At 39.8% G+C, this 24,206-nt stretch overlaps 1 protein-coding gene across 2 annotated transcripts in view; it reads left to right on the forward strand.

Moving 5' to 3' along the window:
- Positions 1-24,206, forward strand: part of LOC136404475 (ryanodine receptor 2-like) — a 650,806-nt gene that overhangs the window by 223,468 nt on the left and 403,132 nt on the right. The window contains exon 4 of one of the 2 annotated variants that reach the window (XM_066383777.1): positions 7,196-7,210. In XM_066383777.1, the coding sequence (XP_066239874.1) occupies positions 7,196-7,210 (15 nt within the window). Of the gene's footprint in view, positions 1-7,195; positions 7,211-24,206 lie in introns of those variants that run through there. The other variant, XM_066383773.1, reaches the window with a different exon arrangement.

Below are 24,206 nucleotides of genomic sequence, written 5' to 3' on the forward strand. Positions count from 1 at the left end.
AATCCATCAACATTCTTGAGAGGCATGTAGCCAAGTCCAGAATCTCGACACGGTCGCTTCTCCAGTGTACCCTGTCAGAGGATTGAACACGGGCATGCTGTTGGTCCAACACTCTACCACTGAGCCAAACAGCCAGGGCCAGTTTTACCCCAGTCTTAGTAATAAGCATGTGCAGTGGAGAATTATTTATAGGGTAGAGTGTTTTGTTTCTTCCCCTCCAATTCATTGTTTTTAAAATTTTAACAGCAGGGCGATGGATTGTAAGCATGCATTAAATATTTTAATTACTTTCCTTGTATATACCTAGATATTAAAAACTTTACATTCATGATGGATGTTTTATTGTTGAGATGTAATTACATGGAAATGTATCTATGCAAAAAAAACAACAACTAGATATGCTGTTTAAACAGCGAAGCAAAATAACATCTTTGATGAGGTAAGATTCTCTGGGTACATGTGACATTCTCTTATCTTGATGGTGATACAATGTATTAGGTGGCACTTACCATTTGTTTCATACTGAAAATATGAAACAATAGAGAAAAAGAGGATTTGTTTTGGATTTTGTGTACTTTTGGATAGAGGTGGCTTAGGAAATGGGGCTTTGAATTCAGAGACCAAATTTCAAGGTCAAGCTCCTTCATTTAGTAGCCGTTTGACTTTTTTTGTCATCATTGTTTTGGAAGGTTTATAATGCCTTTATATGCCATTTGTGTCCTCATTTGTAAAATTCAGACAGTAAGATTATATGTGAAGTGTTAGCTCAAAGCCTGGCACAGAGTAAGTACTTAACATATGATCTATAGATTTAATGAGCAATGTAGAAGAAACAGCCAAATTTTTTTTCTTTAAGTTTATGGAACACTTCATGCTCAAGCGCCTTAAATTTATTAATTAAAATGTGAATACAAAAATAGAGGTGTCATATGAATGTTCACCTTTCATGTGATGATATAATTTAGAATGAATTACTTTTATATTATATTCTTATATTCTGTATGCTAAATCAAGTTGGTATTTCAAAGACTATTTTGTTTTTCTTAAAATTATTTTATTTGAAAAATGAGATTGGCCTTTTTTTCAGTCTAATATGATAAGATTTAAATTTCTTACAGATGTTAAAATATTCATTTTCTCTGAATTAATGGAACCAATATACATATATTGAAAAATATTTCCATTGATTTGAGAGAAAGAGGATGAGAGGGAGAAGAGGTGGAGAGAGAAAGAGAGAGAGAGAAACTTGTTCCACTTAGTTGTGCACTCATTGCTTCTCATATGTGCCCTGACTGGGTGTCGAACCCAAGACCACTGATGTACCAGGTTGATGCTATATCCATTGAGCCAGGGCCGGAACACACACATAGACACACACACACACACACACACACACACACACACACACACACACACACTTTTTTTTCCTGCAGTGAGAAGTGGGAGGCAGAGAGATAGACTCCTGCATGTGCCCCACCGGGATCCACCCGGCATGCCCACCAGGGGGTGATGCTCTGCCCATCTGGGGTGTTGCTCTGTTGCGACCAGAGCCATTCTAGCACCTGAGGCAGAGGCCATAGAGCCATCCCCAGTGCCCGGGCCATCTTTGCTCCAATGGAGCCTTGGCTGCGGGAGGGGAAGAGAGAGACAAAGAGGAAGGAGAGGGGAAGGGGTGGAGAAGCAGATGGTCACTTCTTTTGTGTGCCCTGGCCAGGAATCAAACCTGGGACTTCTACATGCCAGGCCGACTCTCTACCACTGAGCCAACTGGCCAGGGCCCAATATATTTTTTAAAATCCCACATATTAGTATTTTTTTTTGAAAAATTTTTTTATTTTATTTATTCATTTTTAGAGAGGAGAGAGACAGGAGAGAGAGACAGAGAGAGAGAAGGGGGGAGGAGCTGGAAGCATCAACTCCCATATGTGCCTTGACCAGGCAAGCCCAGGGTTTCGAACCGGTGACCTCAGCATTTCCAGGTCGACACTTTATCCACTGCGTCACCACAGGTCAGGCCCCACATATTAGTATTTTTAAGTTATTGGAGTAAATGTTTATTTGTCTCATATGCTGTATGTTTTTAGTAATTGCTTATACTCTAAAATTGGTCAATTTTATTGTGAATTTTGTATTTCCTATCCTTGATTAGCTTCATATAAATCATTATCCTTTTCCCTATTTACAGGCATTTGATTAAGTCATTGGTCCCAAACCTTTTTTGGGCCACGGACCGGTTTAATGTCAGGAAATATTTTCACAGACCGGCCTTTAGGGTGGGACGGATAAATGCACAAAATAAAATTATGCGACTGGTGTAAAAACTGTGGTATTTTTAAATATAATTGTCTAACTTACGAGACAAGCATCAAGAATGAGTCTTAGACAGATGTAACAGAGGGAATCTGGTCATTTTTAAAAAATAAAACATCGTTCAGACTTAAATATAAATAAAATGGAAATAATGTAAGTTATTTATTCTTTCTCTGCGGACCAGTACCAAATGGCCCATGGACAGGTACTGGTACACAGCCCGGGGGTTGGGGACCACTGGATTAAGTGACTTTTGTTAACATTCACAAGAGACATGTCATAAAATTATTCTGTATTACTTCTGGTAATTACTTTCTTGCACTTTAGTCAGTTTTCTTATTCTGTGGACACTTGTCATCTTGTGTCTTGAGCCCAGAATTTGCCCCAGCACAGACTGTTGCTAGGTCTGTTTTTTGGGGGGAGAGGCATTTGGATATTGAATCAATTATATTAGTTACTTTCTTGCTTCTAAGAAACGATTTCTCTTTTGTAATACAGATATTTAAAGGACCTCTATTACTAATATTAGTAACATGATACTTGACTACAAGTTCTCTTTCTTCTAGAAAAATCCCACAACACTTTACTGCACTGATGCAAGAGAGAGAATAATATTTAGAAGTGAAAATAATGATTGGATAATATAATGTTTTTGCTAATCATTGAAATTTCTAAAAGTATGTATCCTACTTTCCTGATAGATATGATATTCTGGATAACTTCATCAAGATTCAGTCTGTCTTAATAAACCTCCCCCTGCCCTCCCACTCCATGTCTCTTTGAGGCCTTAGTGTTTAATCATGAGCCCATTGAGTGATCAAATGTGGCTGTTGTTCATCCTTCAGGAGAGAATAACATTTGTAAACCCTGGATTAAAAAGTGATTGTTACTTCCATCTTCCTCCCCTACTCCCATAGCCTTTTAGCAACCCTAACCTGTAGTGTTGGTTTCCAGTACAAGGCCTGGGATCACAAGTCATGGGAAGGTTGAGGACAACAAAGGGTGGAAAAGGTTGTGATGTTGTATATGAAGCATTGTTTATACACTGAATGATATCTCGCATTACTCTCGTTCAAGTTACACTGATGCTGTTGTTATTGTTAAAATACAAAATCCTTGCAAGTGTTTCTAAGTCAATACAAATAGTGATTGACTTTCGACCTATGCAGCTTATGACCATTCGACTTTACGACCACAATCGCTAGCCATGGCTGTTCCACATCTGGCAGCGCAAGTGTTGCCCAGCTGGGCGTATGACAGTGCAGACCAGCTTCCGGCAGCACTACCATCTCCGTGTGTACCATTTCAACTGTTATCCCAGACTCAGTACAGCAATTTGTGTTTTGTGTCTTGGATATTTGTCATCAAACCCCTCCCAAGATGTTTGCCAAGAGGAAATTGTCTTTGCAAATATTAAACCAGTTGTACTGGTAATGCAGTGTTTTACTTAAACCTGACCAATGTAAAAATAATAAAGAAAATGGTGTAGAGATGATACAAATGGCATAAAATGAACAAAGAAAATTATGATATATAACAATATGAAAGAAAATTATGATAAAATATAACTTAAAGATTTTTATAACATCATTTCACAGTACTGTACATATAGCCTACTCAACTTATGACCAAATCATGTTATGGCTGGTCTGTCAGAACCAATCGTGGTCGTAAGTCGAGCACTAGCTGTAGTAGTTTTAAAAAATAATGGATATTTTCATTGAGGTAACCTTAGAACATTAAGCATTTACATAGGATATTTTTATTGTAAGAGAAATAGTTGAGGTTTTCCACAAATGCATATCCAGACATACTGTTGAATAGTATATACAGGGGGTCCTTGGGTTACAATAGTCTTGACATACGATGTTTTGAGTTTACGACACTCCCTCCCATAAAAGCTTTAAAAAAATGAGATATGAATGTTTTGGCTTTTGCCATTAGCATTGTACTTACAGACTATGTGGGCAAACTAGTTTGGTTGCCCACGATAGAAGAATATGCAGAACAGTATATACAGTGCAGTATATTTATGTCCTTTTCCTTTTTCTGTGGCTTAGTTGTGTTTTTATATTCTATATTATGATATAACAACTGTGTTAGGATAGGTAAGTGACTTAGACTCTAGGATATGTTTCGACTTAAAAGGGTTTTGTCACTGTCATAGGAACGGGACTGTGTCGTCACTCAAGGACCCCCTTTATTGATATATGCTTGGAACTTGAAATTGTTAATCTTAAGTTTCTTCTGTTCTCTAAAATTTGTTAGGAGCATCATTAATCATCATTAGTTTAAAATAGCTATCAATAAACTCAAGTCTTTGGTGATGAAATAACTTCTTTTCTCAACATGATAACATTAACAAATTATCCTCACTCATAAAGGAGAGGTTACCAGTTGGAAGGTTAAGACAATCCTAGCATCTTAATACGTGGAGAGGAAAGATGACATAAAAGGCTAAAATTTGATGGATATTTTGTATGCAGGATGGGACATTTTATGTTAAAAGGACTCCTGAGCCAGAAGGTTGCTCTCATCTCTTAGATGGTCACATTTGTTCTTTCTTATAGTTTCCAAGTGTTTATTTTGTTGCTTCATTGCTAATTCCTTGTTTTTTTTATAATTTTGAAAAGATATTCAGCAAAGCTTTATTTGAAACTTATAAGACAAATCCACATAGAGAAGCATTAATTTTTTTAATGACTTGTCATTTCATGACACTGAAATAATAGTTAAAAGATTTCAAGGTTCAACTGGAAGCCATAATTATGGTGGAACGTTTTATAGTGCCTGAGTTACTGTTTCTTTCTTTGTATCAGTAACAGGTTGAATATAATTATGCTTTCCTTTGATGTCCAGTGTTTGATTTTTCAAGATAAGGTATTGCTATTTGATTTTCCTACTCATAATGATTGACATATGCTAAGAAGTTGATTGAGGTCTTTCAGATCTACTGGGTCATATGACTTAACCAATAGGTGATTTGTACAAAAAGTAATGCCACAAATAATCCTTTCATGTTCCTGATTGTCTTCTTTTTTTTTTTTTTTGTTCCTGATTGCTTTCTAAAAATAATATGTGTCTTTTACTTCTGCTATTCATTCTTTTTTTGTGTGTGTGATAGAGACAGAGAGAGATAGCGAGAGGGACAGATAGGGACAGACAGACAGGAAGGGAGAGAGATGAGAAGCATCAATTCTTCATTGCAGCACCTTAGTTGTCCATTGATTGCTTTCTCATATGTGCCTTGACCAGAGGGCTACAGCAGACCGAGTGACCCCTTGCTTAAGCCAGCGACCTTGGGCTCAAGCTGGTGAGCCTTTCTCAAACCAGATGAGTCTGCGCTCAAGCCGGTGACCTTGGGGTTTCGAACCTGGGTCTTCCACGTCGCAGTCTGATGCCCTATCCACTGTGCCACTGCCTGGTCAGGCTATTCATTCTTTTTCTGTAGAAGGATATCTGCATCTTTACTAATTTCTAGTGCTCATTCTATTTTGCTTTCGTCTGTGAGTTGCTCTACCTGCAGTCGCACACAACTTACAACTTAGATATTTGAATATCAGAACTCTGCAATGCCACTAATCATTGCTTTTTCTGCGTGTTACAATTCTAGAGTAATTCACCCTAGAAAACGGACAAAGTCATACTGGGAATGTTTCTGAAAGAGAAATCTCCAAAACCTGGATCAGTCTAATCTTATGAAGAAAGTATCTATTATAAACCATGTTCTGTAGCAAAATTTTGGAGTTTTGATTTTTTTTAATTAGGGTTCAAAAATGATTTTTCCTGTGTCTTCATTTAGTGATATCTACATTACTAGTGATCTCTAGGTATGTGATTGTTCAGTTTCAACATGGACCATAATCTCCTGACATGATTTATTTACCATTAATATCAGTTATAGATATGTAATTAAACAGCCTGTATTTGATAAGCGTGTTTCTTTCCAATTTTTTTCCTTAAAACTATAATATTAAATATAAGAAATGCATTAGTCACAATATAATTTTGCCACTATGTTATCACTATGTTTTTATGCTTCAGGGAGCCAACTATGGAATCTATGAATATCTGGGTTAGAACACTTGCTGTTTTCTGTAAAACTAATGTGGATATGTGCATCTTTAATTCCGTAGGACTTAGATACTTGTGACAACTAAAGTTAGCCCTAAGTTTGCAAAAGTAATGTCATTTTCCCTTCTTAGCCCTTTTCCATCTGTGTACATATCCTAGGAATAGGTCAGAGAAAATTTATGGGCCTAAAGAAAAACTAAGGAATATATGCACATATTACGTTTTGTAGAAGAAAAAAGAGCTATTATAAATCATGAGAAGAGGCTGTGTCATTTTAAGAGAAAAATTTTAATAATTATTGTCTTTGGACTTCATGTCTCACAACATGTAGTGTCTGGGAAACTGCTCCCGGTCATTTCCATCACAGCATAGTAGTTGTGACCAACCTTACCTGTTTATAATTCACTGTTTTTACTAACAGTAATTGTGTTGCTGTTATATCACTGCATTTTTATGCAAAAGATGAAATGAAAAAGTTTTAAAAGCATTTCAGAATATTCTTCTAAGGTTATATCTTTGGGGTTTTTTTTGGTGCTTAGACATGTAAAATGAATCATGCATTGAAGTAGGGCACCATGTTTTCACAGAAAAAGAATTAATGTAGAAACGTTTTAGAAAAGTTTTGTTCACTCCAGCTTTTATCTAATGTGTAGTAGATAGTGTTTTGTTTTGACAACATAGTGAATGTGTTTCTATATGTTTATTGTTTACATAACTCTTTATAAATTTTTAAAAATAAGAGACATTTTAAAATAAGTCTTTGAAGTAATATATATTTAATATTTTCTCTCTTTTTTTTATGTCCCTACAGAAATTCATGATGAAGGTAAGATATTACATCATTTGCTGTATATGTTATGCTTTGTATATTTTAAGTTTGGCTTAATTTTTAAATTTATAGCATTTTTCTTCACATTTTAAAGTTTCAAAAATTAAATCAAACTTTGGAACTTTTAAATTTAAATGAGTAGATCACATATTTAGATTGATCAGCTTAACAAACAGCATTTGACATCTTTGTGTCATATTGTAACATTAAGTTTAATTTATCCAATGTTAAAAATTTCCCATTAAAACAAAACTTTTTAATAGCCCTCCATGTAGCATTTTTACTGTGGGGTTTATGTTGGCTAATTTGTGTTTAAGTACTCTTGCTTGAAGATAATAGGCAATTAGTACATGGGAATTTAGAAGAGGCTCCAAGAAGCTACTGGAGAATTACTCCAGGGGAAGTTAAAATAATTCAACCTCTTTCCGTTTTCAATCCCTTATAAAAATAGAAGGGCTGCCCTGGCCGGTTGGCTCAGCGGTAGAGCGTCGGCCTAGCGTGCGGAGGACCCGGGTTCGATTTCTGGCCAGGGCACACAGGAGAAGCGCCCATTTGCTTCTCCACCCCTCCGCCGCGCTTTCCTCTCTGTCTCTCTCTTCCCCTCCCGCAGCCGAGGCTCCATTGGAGCAAAGATGGCCCGGGCGCTGGGGATGGCTCTGTGGCCTCTGCCCCAGGCGCTAGAGTGGCTCTGGTCGCAACATGGCGACGCCTAGGATGGGCAGAGCACCGCCCCCTGGTGGGCAGAGCGTCGCCCCATGGTGGGCGCATGCGGGAGTCTGTCTGACTGTCTCTCCCTGTTTCCAGCTTCAGAAAAATGAAAAAAAAAAAAAAAAAAAAATAGAAGGGCTTTAAAAGGAGACCTACTGAAAGAGAGTAAAACCTACTATCATATTACAGAAGGAAACGTAGTAGGAGAGGAATGGAATGTCGTTATTAGGGACAGAAAGCAGAAAGTTTCTGTGTCAGTTTTATGTACCTACTATTTTTTTCATTTAACATTCATGAAATGTAATTTTGATCCTAAAAGTCATGAAAAAATATGTAGAAACACTGATTGTACTCAGTTAATAGAGGTTTAATATAATATAAAATTTCAAAAGAATATCACTTCAAAAGATACCAACTCTGAAAAGTGTTAAATCAAAATTCTGCAGTAGATTTCGGAGGTTGCTTGCAGAAGGAAAGGAGGCATAGTGTTTACACTAGTCTGTGCTGTGGAGCTGGCCTCTGAACCAGAGGGCGGAGGGTCCAGTAACCGGGGCCTCTGTGTTAACATGAACACATTGACTCCTTGGACAGGAGCGCAGAGCAGAGCATTTGCAGCCGTCTGTCAACAAGGACAAAAACCATTTTCCAAACTTTCTTGTGACTCCAGCTATTATTTTTTCATAGAAAATATCATTATTATTATTATTATTATTACTCAGACATATTGTGAAACAACGGTTTCGGTTAGGGAATTGTTGTAAACAGCTGCAGCACACTCATGTGCCCCCTTTTTGCACGTATTAATAACTAATGAGAATGGATTTGAAAAAATTCAGTTTCTTGCTAAGTTTGCACTTCCTGTCCCTGTTTAGTTTTCCTGCCCCACCCCAACACTTGTCCCATGGGAGAACGGTAGATGGACCTGAAACATAGATTTCAGGGTCTTTCATGAGAGCAGATTCATGTGAACATCAGTGCAGACAGCAGGATGACGTAGGAACGGTTCAGCCCAGCTGGCACTCCTGAGATAATGGCATTGGGTCTGACACCTTTCACTGCGGAGCAGGCAGCCTGATGGTGGCTTCACGTAGGCACTGAGTCATCTGGAGAGGTTCAGGTGTGACTTAGTGAAGGGTATATGCATGCAGTTATAAGAATTTAAACCACTTGAAAGGAGAACAATACTAAAGTTTATTCATTTTCACCGTTCAGTCATGATTTGGTTTGGATCTCATACCTGATTAGGTGTTGCTTAGCTTCCTAGAACCAGACAGACACTTATTTGTGGCGGGAGCGCATTTCTACTTTTGGAGCTGATCAGTGATCTGGGTCTGTCCCTCAGGAGACTCTCGGTTAATATGCCATCACAAGGAAGCCATCCAGTGCTGAGCGGTTGTCTTGATGATGTTCAGCTGGCTTGTCAGACACATTTATTTTGCACTGAAGGCCAATTTATTTATTTATTACTTATTTACTTATTTATTTCTTCTTCTTTCTCTCTCTCTCTACCTCCCTCCCTCCCCCATCCCTTCCTCCCCTCCCCTCCCTCCCCTCCCCTCCCCTCCCCCCTCTCCCCTCCCCCCTCTCCCCTCCCCCCTCTCCCCTCCCCTCCTCTCCCCTCCCCTCTTCTCCCCTCCCCTCCCCTCCTCTCCCCTCCCCTCCCCTCCTCTCCCCTCCCCTCCCCTCCTCTCCCCTCCCCTCCCCTCCCCTCCTCTCCCCTCCTCTCCCCTCCCCTCCCCTCCTCTCCCCTCCCCTCCTCTCCCCTCCCCTCCCTTCCCCTTTCCTCCCCTTCCCTCCCTCTTCCCTCCCTCCCTCCCTCCCTCCCTCCCTCCCTCCCTCCCTCCCTCCCTCTCTCCCTTCCATTCTTCCTTCTTTCCTCTCTTTCTCTTTTTTTGTTTTTGTGTGACAGAGACAGATAGAGAAACATCTGTCTCTCAGACAGGCTGGAAGAGAGAGAGATGAGAAGCATCAGTTCGTTGTGGCACATTCGTTGTTCATTGATTGCTTTTTCATATGTGCCTTGACCAGGGGGCTCCAGCAGAGCGAGTGACCCCTTGCTAAATGAAGCCACTGACCTTGAGCCTCAAGCCAGAGACCTTTGGGTTTAAGCCAGTGACCCCACGCTCAAGCTGGTGAGCCTGTGCTCAAGCTGCTGACCTTGGGGTTTCGAACCTGGGTCCTTCATATTCCAGTCCAATGCTCTATCCACTGCACCACCGCCTGGTCAGGCCAAAGGCTGATTTTTTTTATTAACTATTAAGATCATCCTGTGACCTTGTGATTCACCGGTCAGGATGGCTAGACAGTTTGAGTGTCTCTTGCTGTGAGGGACCCACAGAGAGACCAAAATGCCTGGTAAGAAGGTCTGCGCCACTCCTGGGTTCTTTGCTGTTCAGTCTGCATGGGAAGGTCACTCTAAAACCATGATGGCAAACCTTTTTATAAAAACTACCCACTTTTGCAGTGCTGGTCAACCTGGTCCCTCCTGCCCACTAGTGGGCGTTCCAGCTTTCATGGTGGGCCAATCGTGGCGCTGTTTGGTTGCTGCGCTACTGCCCATCATGAAAGCTGGAAAGCCCACAAGTTGGCGGGATTGACCAAGTTGACCAGCACTGCAAAAGTGGGCAGTTTTTATAAAAAGGTTCTCCACCATGGCTCTAGGATGTGGTGAAGACTTATGTGGAGATAGTTCTGTTTTTCTCCTTGAAAAACTCATGACCCAAGTATTTTAGTGTTTGAAGGTAAACTTAAATATTGGAGTTCTATGAGAGAAGTGCTCTGAGACAAATTTCTTTTTGTTGTCTATTGTTTTAAATTTTGGTGGTGTAGTTCAGTTTTACCCACAGGATTACACTTGTTAAGACTCCATCCTTCTACGTCCAGGATGGCATGCTTTGCACTAGCCATTAAAGGTGACAGAAAAGTTTGCCTTTCACATAATAAGGACCTGGAGTTATAAGAAAAGTCTTGCATTGATTAACAGCATTTTTGTACAGAAAAAAGGATTACAAAAACAGAAAACCTTAAAATATTTAGATGTTATATAATTAGCAAATTAGTTTTTAGTGTAATAATACTACAGACATGTTAATATACAAATATAGATACAAACATATATTTAAAAAATACAGGGTTGGCCTTGTCTGGTTGGTTCAGTGGTAAAGCATTGGTCTGATGTGTGGATGTCCTGGGTTAGATTTCCAGTCAGGGCACACAGGAGAAGCGCCCATCTGCTTCTCCACCCCTCCCCCTCTTTTCTCTCTCCCTCCTTCTCTCTCTCTCTCTCTCTCTCTTCCCCTCTTGTAGCCATGGCTCGATTGGAGCAAGTTGGCCCTGGCCCTTGAGGATAGTTCCATGGCCTCCACCTCAGGTTCTAAGGAAAACTTGGTTTCTGAGCAATGGATCAACGCCCCAGATGGGCAGAGCATCACCCCCTAGCGGGCTTGCCAGGTTGATCCTGGTTGGGGTGCATGCGGGCGTCTATCTCTGTGCCTCCCCTCCCCCCTCTCATTGAATTAAAAAAAATGCAGGACCCAAAACAACAAAAACAAAGAACCAGTCATTTTCATGTATATATTATATAAACCTCTTCAGTTGATCTTAGTCCATACTATGCTCGTTTTATGTATAATGATCTTTTGGCTGTTACATTTTAAGCTTATTATAGTAAAATCTCAAACATAGCTATAATGATCCTACTCATTCCCTCCTGATGGAGAAGGATAACAGATGAATACATTATGCCCTATGACTACATATGATTTTAAATACATGTAAATGTAGAAGCATTTACATAAAAACTGTTGCTTAAAATTTGGGTTCCCTAATTGGACATTTTTTGGCCAGATTCTGGAAAACTATAGGTGTAGGAATGCCTTCAGTACTAAATTGGTATTAAAATAGTTTGTGGAAAATGAGGTGAAGTTTGTTTAGCATACATACATATGTTGCTTAGGTTTTGTTTTAATGTATTCTGGATTTTAAATCCATTTAGTAGTTCATGAGTGTGGTTTTTTCAGTTATTAATCCTGTCAGTCATCTCAGGGGTAATGGGACCAAACACATCTACAGATATGTAAAACAATTTTTAACTGATATTTAAAAAAGGTCAGATTTTACCTTTTATTAAATGGTGCTTGATTTTGCAATACCAGAAATACTTAGAAGGAGAAGTTTGAAACTGGTAATAGTTGTTATCCCCCCCCCCCCCCTTAGAGGGCAACAGCCCCTTAACCTAGAGCTCCATTATCTGCAAGAACGGTGGTCTAGCAGAAGCAGACATCAGGGTCCTGCATCTGCAGCCAGCCATGCAGGGCTGGTGATTGCTCACTAATAACACTAGTCTCACAGGAGGGCGGCTGTGGGTGGTGGACTGACAGGCTGAAGTCACACTTGGAAATGTAAGGGCATGTAAGTTCCAGATGACACTTCTACTAAAAGAACCTGCTAATCCATCATCTAGTTGGAGGTATTAAGAAATAGACAAAGTCTGACCTGTGGTGGCGCAGTGGATAAAGCGTCGACCTGGAAATGCTAAGGTGGACGGTTCGAAACCCTGGGCTTGCCTGGTCAAGGCACATATGGGAGTTGATGCTTCCAGCTCCTCCCCCCTTCTCTCTCTTTGTCTCTCTCTTCTCTGTCTCTCTCCTCTCTAAAAAATGAATAATAAAAAAAAAATGAAATAGACAAAGAATTAGTTCTTAAACTTCCTTTTTCTTTGCTGATGGTATTGCATTATTTTCCATATGAACAGCTGTAAACCTACTTTTGCCTCACCCTCTGTTTATTCACTTAAATTAAAGCAAGGACTGACCACATTTAACTAGAAAATTGACATGGTGCACCAAATTAAAACACATAGGAAAGAATTAATTTCCCCTTTGGATTCATCTCCACACAAAACCAACCCAAGAGTAGAAATTATACATTATATATTTTTTGAAAACAGAGCCAATAAGATGGATATTATTTAAAATGACAAGTTGGAAGAAAAGTACTGCAACCCATGTAGCAGAAATTGCATCACTATATGTTCACAGTGACACAATTAGTAACTGTTAATTTAGTGCGGGCTCTGGGCATACTTTGATAAGATCTATTAATATTAAATCTGGTATAATTAGCATTTAAGTGGTGAGAAAAAATCTCTAGTTAAAATCTGTAATTGTCTAATTCAGTAAAAGCTATAGTCAGGAGAAAATTAGACACTAATGTTTCCTCTTAGCTTAACCAATTTGAACGTTTATGCGTATGTTCATATAAACATGTGAAATGTGTGGGCAAGCTCTATAGCAAAGCAGCACTTAATCCTTTTCGGTTAAACCAGGGGTCCTCAAACTTTTTACACGGGGAGCCAGTTCACTGTCCCTCAGACCGTTGGAGGGCTGCCACATACAGTGCTCCTCTCACTGACCACCAATGAAAGAGATGCTTCTTCCGGAAGTGCAGCAGGGGCGGATAAATGGCCTCAGGGGGTCGCATGCAGCCCACGGGCGTAGTCTAGGGATGCCTGGAAACCATCGTTTCAAAAAGTCTTGCTTTGACTGATGTGACTGTCAAGTGTTAGGAAAGTTCAGCTGGATTTCATAGCTTTGGAGTTTGTACCATATATGAGAAGTGAAGCTTCAGTCAGAGTAATCCCAATCAGATGAAATAAATAATATTCTTCTTGGCCATGATAAATCAAATGTATCACAGAAAATGAAAGTGCTTCCTAAAAAGGGTTTTATTCTAAGAAGGAATATAATTTTACAATGTAGATTTCCCCCTTTTTCTCTCAGGATGTGAAAAATTATTTGCAGTTTTTCATATAATTTAATAACTTTTAAAATCTATTTTAAGAACAGTTCTGAGGTCTTTCAAGCATAACGTGTAAATAAAATTATTTTAAGAAATTATTTGGGCCTGATCAGGCAGTAGTGCAGTGGATAGAGTGTCGGACTGGGATGCGCAGAACCCAGGTTTGAAACCCCGAGATTGCTGGCTTGAGTGCAGTCTCATCCGACTTGAGTACAGGCTCACCAGCTTGAGGGTGGGGTCGCTGGCTTGAGCATGGTATCATAGACATGACCCCCCCCACCTGGTTGGTGGCTTGAGCCCAAAGGTCGCTGGCTTGAGCAAGGGGTCACTCGGTCTGTTGTAGCCCCCCGGTCAAGGCACATGTGAGAAATCAGTCAATGAACAACTAAGAAGCCGAAATGAAGAATTGATGCTTCTCATCTCTCTCCTTTCCTGTCTGTCTGTCCCTATCTGTCCCTCTCTCTGTCTCTCTCTGTCTCTATCTCAGTTGCAAAAAAAAAATTATTTGGAACGATTGGGAGGGACATGTTTTAGCAAAAAGAGTACTAGAATTGATACTTATTCTGTGCTTCTTTTTTTTTTTTTATAATAATTTTATTTTTTTAATGGGGTGACATCAATAAATCAGGATACATATATTCAAAGATAACAAGTCCAGGTTATCTTGTCGTTCAATTATGTTGCATACCCACCACCCAAAGTCAGATTGTCCTCTGTCACCTTCTATCTTGTTTTCTTTGTGCCCCTCCCCACCCCCTTTCCCTCTCCCATTCCCCCCTCCCCCCGGTAACCACCACACTCTTATCAATGTCTCTTAGTTTCACTATTATGTCCCACCTACGTATGGAATAATACAGTTCCTGTTTTTTTCTGATTTACTTATTTCGCTTCGTATCATGTTATCAAGATCCCACCATTTTGCTGTAAATGTTCCGATGTCATCATTTCTTATGGCTGAGTAGTATTCCATAGTGTATATGTGCCACATCTTCTTTATCCAGTCATCTATTGATGGGCTTTTTGGTTGTTTCCATGTCCTGGCCACTGTGAACAAAGCTGCAATGAACATGGGGCTGCATGTGTCTTTACGTATCAATGTTTCTGAGTTTTTGGGATATATACCCAGTAGAGGGATTGCTGGGTCATAAGGTAGTACTATTTTCAGTTTTTTGAGGAACCACCATACTTTCTTCCATAATGGTTGTACTACTTTACATTCCCACCAACAGTGTATGAGGGTTCCTTTTTCTCCACAGCCTCTCCAACATTTGCTATTACCTGTCTTGCTAATAACAGCTAATCGAGCCCTGGCCGGTTGGCTCAGCGGTAGAGCGTCGGCCTAGCGTGCGGAGGACCCAGGTTCGATTCCCGGCCAGGGCACATAGGAGAAGCGCCCATTTGCTTCTCCACCCCTCCGCCGCGCTTTCCTCTCTGTCTCTCTCTTCCCCTCCCGCAGCCAAGGCTCCATTGGAGCAAAGATGGCCCGGGCGCTGGGCATGGCTCTGTGGCCTCTGCCTCAGGCGCTAGAGTGGCTCTGGTCGCAATATGGCGACGCCCAGGATGGGCAGAGCATCGCCCCCTGGGGGGCAGAGCACCGCCCCTGGTGGGCGTGCCGGGTGGATCCCGGTCGGGCGCATGCGGGAGTCTGTCTGACTGTCTATCCCCGTTTCCAGCTTCAGAAAAATGAAAAAAAATAAAAAATAAAAAATAACAGCTAATCGAACAGGTGTGAGGTGGTATCTCATTGCCGTTTTGATTTGCATTTCTCTAATAGCTAAAGAAGATGAGCATCTTTTCATATATCTGTTGACCATTTGTATTTCTTCCTGGGAGAAGTGTCTATTCATATCCTCTTCCCATTTTTTTATTGGATTGTTTGTTTGTTGTTGAGTTTTATGAGTTCTTTGTATATTTTGGATATTAGGCCCTTATCTGAGCAGTTGTTTGAAAATATCATTTCCCATTTAGTTGGCTTTCTGTTTATTTTGTTATCAGTTTCTCTTGCTGAGCAAAAACTTCTTAGTCTGATGTAGTCCCATTCATTAATTTTTGCCTTCACTTCTCTTGCCTGTGGAGTCAAATTCATAAAATGCTCTTTAAAACCCAGGTCCATGAGTTGAGTACCTATGTCTTCTTCTATGTACTTAATTGTTTCAGGTCTTATGTTTAGATCTTTGATCCATTTTGAGTTAATTTTTGTACAGGGGGAGAGACTGTAGTCCAGTTTCATTCTTTTGCATGTGGCTTTCCAGTTTTCCCAGCACCATTTATTGAAGAGGCTTTCTTTTCTCCATTGTGTGTTGTTGGCCCCTTTATCAAAAATTATTTGACTATATATATGTGGTTTTATTTCTGGACTTTCTATTCTGTTCCATTGGTCTGAGTGTCTATTTTTCTGCCAATACCATGCTGTTTTGATTGTCGTGGCCCTATAATATAGTTTGAAGTCAGGTATTGTAATGCCCCCAGCTTCATTCTTTTTCTTTAGGATTGCTTTGGCTATTCGGGGTTTTTTATAGTTCCATATAAATCTGATGATTTTTTGCTCTATTTCTTTAAAAAACGTCATTGGAAGTTTGATGGGAATTGCATTAAATTTGTATATTGCTTTGGGTAATATAGCCATCTTGATTATATTTATTCTTCCTAGCCAAGAACAAGGTATATTCTTCCATCTCATTATATCTTTTTCGATTTCCCTTAACAATGGTTTATAGTTTTCATTATATAAGTCCTTTACATTCTTTGTTATGTTTATTCCTAAGTATTTTATTTTTTTTGTTGCAATCGTGAAAGTTATTATTCTTTTGAGTCCATTCTCAAATATTTCATTGTTGACATATAGAAAGGCTATTGACTTCTGTATGTTAATTTTGTATCCTGCAACCTTACTGTATTGGCTTATTGTTTCTAGTAGTCTTTTTGTGGATTCTTTGGGGTTTTCGATGTATAAGATCATATCATCTGCAAAAAGTGATACCTTTACTTCTTCTTTTCCGATATGGATGCCTTTTATTTCTTTGTCTTGTCTGATTGCTCTGGCTAGAACTTCTAGTACCACATTAAATAAGAATGGAGAGAGTGGACAACCCTGTCTTGTTCCTGATTTAAGGGGGAAAGAGTTCAGTTTAGTGCCATTTAATATGATGTTAGCTGATGGTTTATCATATATGGCCTTTATCATGTTGAGATATTTTCCTTCTATACCCATTTTGTTGAGAGTCTTAAACATAAAATTGTGTTGTATTTTATCGAAAGCCTTTTCTGCGTCTATTGATAAGATCATGTGGTTTTTGTTCTTTGTTTTGTTGATATGGTGTATTACGTTAACCGTTTTACATATGTTGAACCATCCTTGAGATTCTGGGATGAATCCCACTTGATCATGATGTATTATTTTTTTAATATGTTGTTGTATTCGATTTGCTAGTATTTTGTTTAGTATTTTAGCATCTGTATTCATTAGAGATATTGGTCTGTAGTTTTCTTTTTTTGTGCCATCCTTGCCTGGTTTTGGTATAAGAGTTATGTTGGCCTCATAAAATGTGTTTGGAAGTATTGCTTCTTCTTCAATTTTTTGGAAGACTTTGAGTAGAATAGGAACCAAGTCTTCTTTGAATGTTTGATAAAATTCGCTGGTATAGCCGTCAGGGCCTGGACTTTTATTTTTGGGGAGGTTTTTAATGGTTTTTTCTATTTCTTCTTTACTGATAGGTCTGTTTAGGCTTTCTGCTTCTTCTTGACTCAGTCTAGGAAGGTTGTATTGTTCTAGGAATTTATCCATTTCTTCTAGGTTGTTGAATTTAGTGGCATAAAGTTTTTCATAGTATTCTACAATAATTCTTTGTATATCTACGGTGTCCGTGGTGATTTCTCCTCTTTCATTTTGGATTTTGTTTATATGAGTTCTTTCTCTTTTTTCCTTGGTAAGTCTTGCCAAGGGTTTGTCAATTTTGTTGATCTTTTCAAGGAACCAGCTCCTTGTTCTATTAATTTTTTCTATAGTTTTTCTGTTCTCTAATTCATTTATTTCTGCTCTGATTTTTATTATCTCCTTTCTTTGGCTGGTTTTGGGTTGTCTTTGTTCTTCTTTTTCTAGTTCCTTAAGGTGTGAAGTTAAGTGGTTCACTTGGGCTCTCTCTTGTTTGTTCATATATGCCTGAAGTGATATGAACTTCCCTCTTATCACTGCTTTTGCTGCATCCCATAGATTCTGCTAGGTCGTATTGTCATTTTCATTTGTCTGTATATATCTTTTGATCTCTGCACTTATTTCTTCTTTGACCCATTCATTTTTTAAAAGTATGTTGTTCAGTTTCCACATTTTTGTGGGATTTTTTCCCTCTTTTTTGCAGTTGAATTCTAGTTTCAAGGCTTTATGATCAGAAAATATGCTTGGTACAACTTCAATTTTTCTGAATTTGCTGATGTTGTTTTGTGGCCCAACTTATGGTCAATTCTTGAGAATGATCCATGTACACTGGAGAAAAATGTATACTCCGTCACTTTGGGATGAAATGTCCTGTAGATGTCTATCATATCCAGGTGCTCTAGTGTTTTGTTTAAGGCCACTATGTCTTTGTTGATTCTCTGTTTGGATGACCGATCTAGAGCCGTCATCGGTGTATTGAGGTCTCCAAGTATGATTGTGTTTTTGTCAGTTTTTGTTTTAAGATCAATAAGTAGCTGTCTTATATATTTTGGTGCTCCTTGGTTTGGTGCATATATATTAAGAATTGTTATGTCTTCTTGATTCAGTGTCCCCTTAGCCATTAGCCATTATGAAATTGCCATTTTTGTCTCTGAGTACTTTTCCTGTCTTGTAGTCAGCATTATCCGATATGAGTATTGCTACACCTGCTTTTTTTTGGATGTTATTTGCTTGGAGTATTGTTTTCCAGCCTTTCACTTTGAATTTGTTTTTATCTTTGTTACTTAGATGAGTTTCCTTAGGCAGCATACAGTTGGATTTTCTTTTTTAATCCATTCTGCTACTCTGTGCCTTTTTATTGGTGAGTTTAATCTGTTTACATTTAGTGTAATTATTGATACTTGTGAGTTCCCTATTGCCATTTTATATCTTGCTTTCTGTTAGTTTTGTGTCTTGTTTGATCCTTCTCTTTCGTTTTTCTATCTTTTGTTTTTATTTGGTTGTATTTCATACATCTTTCCTCTGTTGCTATCTTTTTTATCTCATGTGCTTCTGTGGTGGTTTTTTCAATGGTGGTTACCTTTGAGTAATGAAAAGGGTCCCTACCCTGTTCATTGTAGCGAACTATTTTGTGAGTACTTTTGCACTCCATCGTCCTTTGCTACTGTTAATCTCCATCTTCTCCCCCTCTTCCTTTTTGTTGTTGTCACAGTTTAAATTTGGTTTTATTGTGTTCTTCTTGGAGCTTTTACTTGTGGCTTCGTTTTTTTTTGTTCTTTGTATCTGATTGAAGAACCCCCTTTAGTAATTCCTGGAGTGGCGGTTTTTTGATGATAAATTCCCTCATCTTTTCTGTATCTGTGAATGTTTTTATTTCTCCTTCATATTTAAAGGATAGCTTTGATGGGTATAGTATTCGTGGCTGGAAGTTCCTCTCTTTCAGGACTTTAAATATTGGGGTCCACTCTCTTCTAGCTTGTAGAGTTTCTGCTGAGAAATCTGATGATAATCTAATGGGCCTTCCTTTATATGTTGTATTCTTCTTTTCCCTGGCTGCCTTGAGAATTTTTTCTTTGCTGTTGGTTTGTGTCAATTTCATTATGATATGCCTTGGAGTAGGTTTGTTGGGGTTAAGAAAACTCGGAGTTCTGTTTGCTTCTTGAACTTTAGGCTTTAGTTCTTTCCACAGGCTTGGGAAGTTCTCATCTATTATTTGTTTGAGTATGTTCTCCATTCCATTTTCTCTCTCTTCTCCCTCTGTTATACCTATTATTCTTATGTTATTCTTTTTGATGGAGTCAGATAATTCTTGTAGGGCTATCTCATTTTTTTTTTTAATTTTTGAGTCTCTTTCTTCTTCTCTCTGCTGTGCCTCAAGTTGCTTGTCTTCTATTTCACTAATCCTCTCTTCTATCTGACCTGTTCTATTAGCTAAGCTTGTTACTTCGTTTTTCAGCTCGTGAATTGAGTTTTTCATCTCTGTTTGATTTGTTTTTATAGTTTCAATTTCCTTGGACATATATTCTTTGTGTTCATTGAGTTGTTTTCTGAGCTCCCTAAATTGTCTTTCTGTGTTTTCTTGTATATCTCGGAGGATTTTTAGGATTTCTATCTTGAATTCTCTGTCATTTAGCTCCAAGGTTTCCAATATATTAAATTTTTTCTCCATAGATTTTTCCTCATCTAGCTGTGTTACCTCTCTTTCTTTTGTATCCATGATATTCGATTTTCTCTTCCTTAATGGCATCTGAGGGTGGTTTTGTTGATAGTATTAATGAGATTTAATAAAGAATATAAAGTTAAAAAAAATAATAAAAAAATAATCGAAAATAGTTGTTTTTTTTTAAATTAATAATGAAATAAAGAAAAATAAAATAAAATAAAAATTTTTTAAAAAAGGAAATTATTCCCCTCCTCCTTTTTTCCTCTCCTCTCCTCTCCCCTCTTTCTTGAGAAAATCTTGTGGTGAACTGTGAATTATAACAAACAATGCCTGTGATGGAGGGCCTGAATTGGGGAAAAGTAATAAAGGGGCAAAAAAAAAAAAAAAAAAAAAAGAAAAACAAGAAAAAGAAAAAAAAAAAAGAAAAAAAAAGCGTATGGACCCACAAAAAGCAAATAAGGAAAAAATTTGGGTCAAGAATAAAATGATTTGCTTTTAGGTGTTGGTTGTCTAAGAGTTATGATGAGAGGAATAAGAGGAAAATGGAAAAATGGGGAGACAAATTAAAAAATTACTATTGTATTTAGTGGAACAAGAACTAGATAAAATGGAGAGCCAGGGATGGGAGCACTGCTAGTGAGTTAAAAAGGTGAAGTAAAACCCCCCCAAAATGCCACAAACATAAGTTTGAGTCCCAGATAAGATAATTTGTTTGTTATTGACGTTTGAATGAGAGGAGATGTAAAGGAGAAAGGAAGAAACTAATATAGAGGGAGAAAAGAAAGAGAGAGAAAAAAAAGAGGGAACCACTAAAAGAAGAAAAAAGAAAAAAGAGGAGAGAGAGAGAGAGTTAAGGGTTTTGGAGTGCAACCCTCATAGAGAGAAAGGAATAGAAGAGAAAAGATAATGGGAGATGTAACACTTATGGGGAGTGTAGTTCAAGGAGAGGAGAGAGTAAGACCGGCAGAGAGTTAATCGGCCAAATTGGAGGAGGAAAAAAAGTATCAAGAATGAAGATAAGAGAAACAAACGAACAAATATAATAAAATGGGATAGGTTATAAAGTCTGCAGATTATTCTTGATTTTGAGAGGTTATCTTCTTGCTTTTTCTTTTCTCTCCCTCTTCCTGGTCGGTGACTCTGTACCCTGGGTTGTGCCCTTTTGGCACGCTCAGGTAGAGGTTTGCAGTTGATAAGTCTCTATGGCAATGTCATGTATTGTGCTTTAGTCTCGTTGGCAGTCGAGGCTATTAGCATTTATAGGCTCCGACAGTGAGAGAGTCCGTGTTCCTGGAGCCTTTCTCCTAGTCTTTCCTTCCTCAATTAGTAGCCTGATAATCCAGCTATGGGGTTGCTGCTGCCTCTGCCTGGATAGTAAGAGGCTCAAAGAGCTGGCAACTCCCCACTCTATTTCCACTCAGCACAGTGCTCTGTGTAAGGCTCAGTTAGTCAGAGCTGCTAGCATAATCAGGCGGGCTTTCCGCCCACTCAAAGACCTCTGGCTCTGTCTGCCACTCTGTCCGGTAACACAGGCGGGCGCCCACTTCTGGGGCGCTTGGAGGAAACTCTCACTCACTGGCTGCGCGCGCAGACCAGGATATCCGGCCAGCAGTCTCACGCTCTGAGTGAAACCCCCAACCGCAGGGAAAAGTTGCAGCGTTGGAATTGAGTCTCGCTCCGTCCCCGTGTGCGGCTTTTGCAAGGCGCTGGGGCGGCCCGAGATTCCGCTTTGGTCCACACAAAGGCCCCTGACTCTGCCCCTCTGTGCGATAACACGGGCGCGCACTGCCGAGGCACTCGGAGGAATCTCTCATTCACTATCTGCGCGCGCAAACCCGGATATGAGGCCGGCCGCGATTCCCTCTGAGTGAAACCCCCAGCAGCACGGAAAATTTCCACCGTTGGAATTAGTTCTCACTCCCTCCCGTGCGTGGCTTTCCCAGGGCGCTGGGGCTGCCCAGAGACTCTGCCCTCGGCCCACAGAAAGGCCTCTGACCCTGTCTCTCCGTGGGGCAACACGGGCACCCACTCTCGGGGCCTAGGAAGAAATCTCTCGCCCACTAACTGCGCACCAACCAGGAGACCGGGTAAAATGGCCGCCCCGCTTGTCTTTCTTTGTTTGGGTTTGGCGCGAGTGTTAGCTTGTATTGCCCGGGTTGCCACAGGATCAGTTTTTCCTTGGCTTGGATCTCCGTGCCACAGCCTGGTTCAGCCGTTTGTGCCGTGGCCTAAATCTATTCACCCCCTTTGCCCGCCTCAGTTTCTATATTCACAGTTACCAGAGAAAGCCGCCCTGTTTAGGTTAGTGAGGAAGGCGGAGCATTTCTTACTCCCTATTTCCTTCGGGGTTTGGTTATATATTTAGCCAATTTTTCACTCGACCATACCTTTGGGTGTATTGCGAAGCATCTGGAGGCTCCAAGTATAGGTTTTTCTGTTTCTGGTTGAAGATCTTGTTGAGTTTTGGGGGAGATTTATCGGAATCGCTTCCTACCCCGCCATTACTCTGACGTCATCTCTATTCTGTGCTTCTTAAGGCATATATAAGTAAATATCAGTCTCATCCTTAAAATCCTTAAAAACTGCTTTTTTCTTCAGAAAAAAAGTGCTTACGCCTTGGCTTAACTTTCTACACCTTCTATAACCTTATCCTGATCCAATTTAGTGGGATCTGTTTAATTTCTGGAACTCACCACTGCAACCCATGGTCCCTCCCTCGTTCTTCACACCTGGACTTTTAAGTGAGACACCTGACTCACTCCTCACCTGGTAGATGGGGTACCACACCAATTTCTCATCCACAAATGTTCCGTGAGTGCTTTATGCTGAGTGCTCAGGCCCCTCTCCTGGAGGAATTCTGACTCGGAGGAGAAAGGTGCTTCTGGTGCAGTGTGACAAGGCCAGGTACCCATAGACCTGGGGCTGCAGCGCTGCAGGAACCAGGGCTGCAGCAGTGCAAACAGATCAGCTGACTTGGAAGAAACCAACTGAGGTTTCCTAGAGGAGGTAGCCTTAACCTGAGTTTTCAAGTGCAGTTTATTAGGTAGAAAAGACCGTGGGGGAGAGTGAGCACCATGCTTTAAGACAGCGGAGGAGAGCAGCGTGGCAGGTCAGGGCAGGGAGGTTGTCTGTGGTTGGAGCGGCGTGGGAAGTGGCTATGAAGGGTTGAGATGGAATGTTCTCCATGCTTGTCCTACTCAAAGTGTGGTCCCCAGAACAGCACCACCATCCCCTGGGCCATTTTTAAAATGAACCTTCTCTGTGTAACCCCTGACTTACTAAATCAGAATGTCAGTGTCACGCCCGGGAATTTGTGTTCCTGGTGGTTCATGGGTACGTTGATATTTGGGAAGCATTTCTGTTTCATATAAAGGGATATGGACTCTTTCTTATACTCAGAAAGTATGAAATGTTTTTAACCTTTTGAGTAGTGAATTTTTTCATGCTTTCTGACCCCCGGGAGTAAGTTTGTTTTTTTTTCCCCTAAAAATGGAATTAGTTCCAGTTTTATTAACTTAAAATCATGTTTGTTTGATAACCAATTTATGGAAACAAGAAGAACGTACATTTGCCTTTTTTTAATGTTGCCCTACACATGTACAATCGTACTCTAGATCAGTGGTCCCCAACCTTTTTTGGGCCATGGACCGGTTTAATGTCAGAAAATATTTTCATGGACCAGCCTTTAGAGTAGGATGGATAAATGTATCATGTGACCGAGACAAGCGTCAAGAGTGAGTCTTAGACGGATATAACAGAGGGAATCTGGTAATTTTTAAAAAATAAAACATTGTTCAGACTTAAATATAAATAAAATGGAAATAATGTAAGTTATTTATTCTTTCTCTGTGGACCAGTACCAAATGGCCCACGGACTGGTACTGGTCCACGACCCGGGGGTTGGGGACCACTGCTCTAGTTGGTCAGGAGGCACGAGGACGTACATGTATGTTCGTACTATTTAAAGGGTTAAGCCTGTGGATGATTTGATCAATTTTGTGTTTTCAGAAGACTGGTTCATTGAAAAAATACTTAGTCCTTACTGTGTGCCAGGTATTTGGCTAGGCACCTAGGATACAAAGTGCCATGGTCCCTGCCAATGCAGACTGCAGGGCAGTGGAGATAGATAGTGTATGCTCAGTGTGTATTGGAATTAGCACACTCTCCCGAGC

This window comes from Saccopteryx leptura, chromosome 1 (genome assembly GCF_036850995.1).
Source record: "Saccopteryx leptura isolate mSacLep1 chromosome 1, mSacLep1_pri_phased_curated, whole genome shotgun sequence".
Classification (NCBI taxonomy): domain Eukaryota; kingdom Metazoa; phylum Chordata; class Mammalia; order Chiroptera; family Emballonuridae; genus Saccopteryx; species Saccopteryx leptura.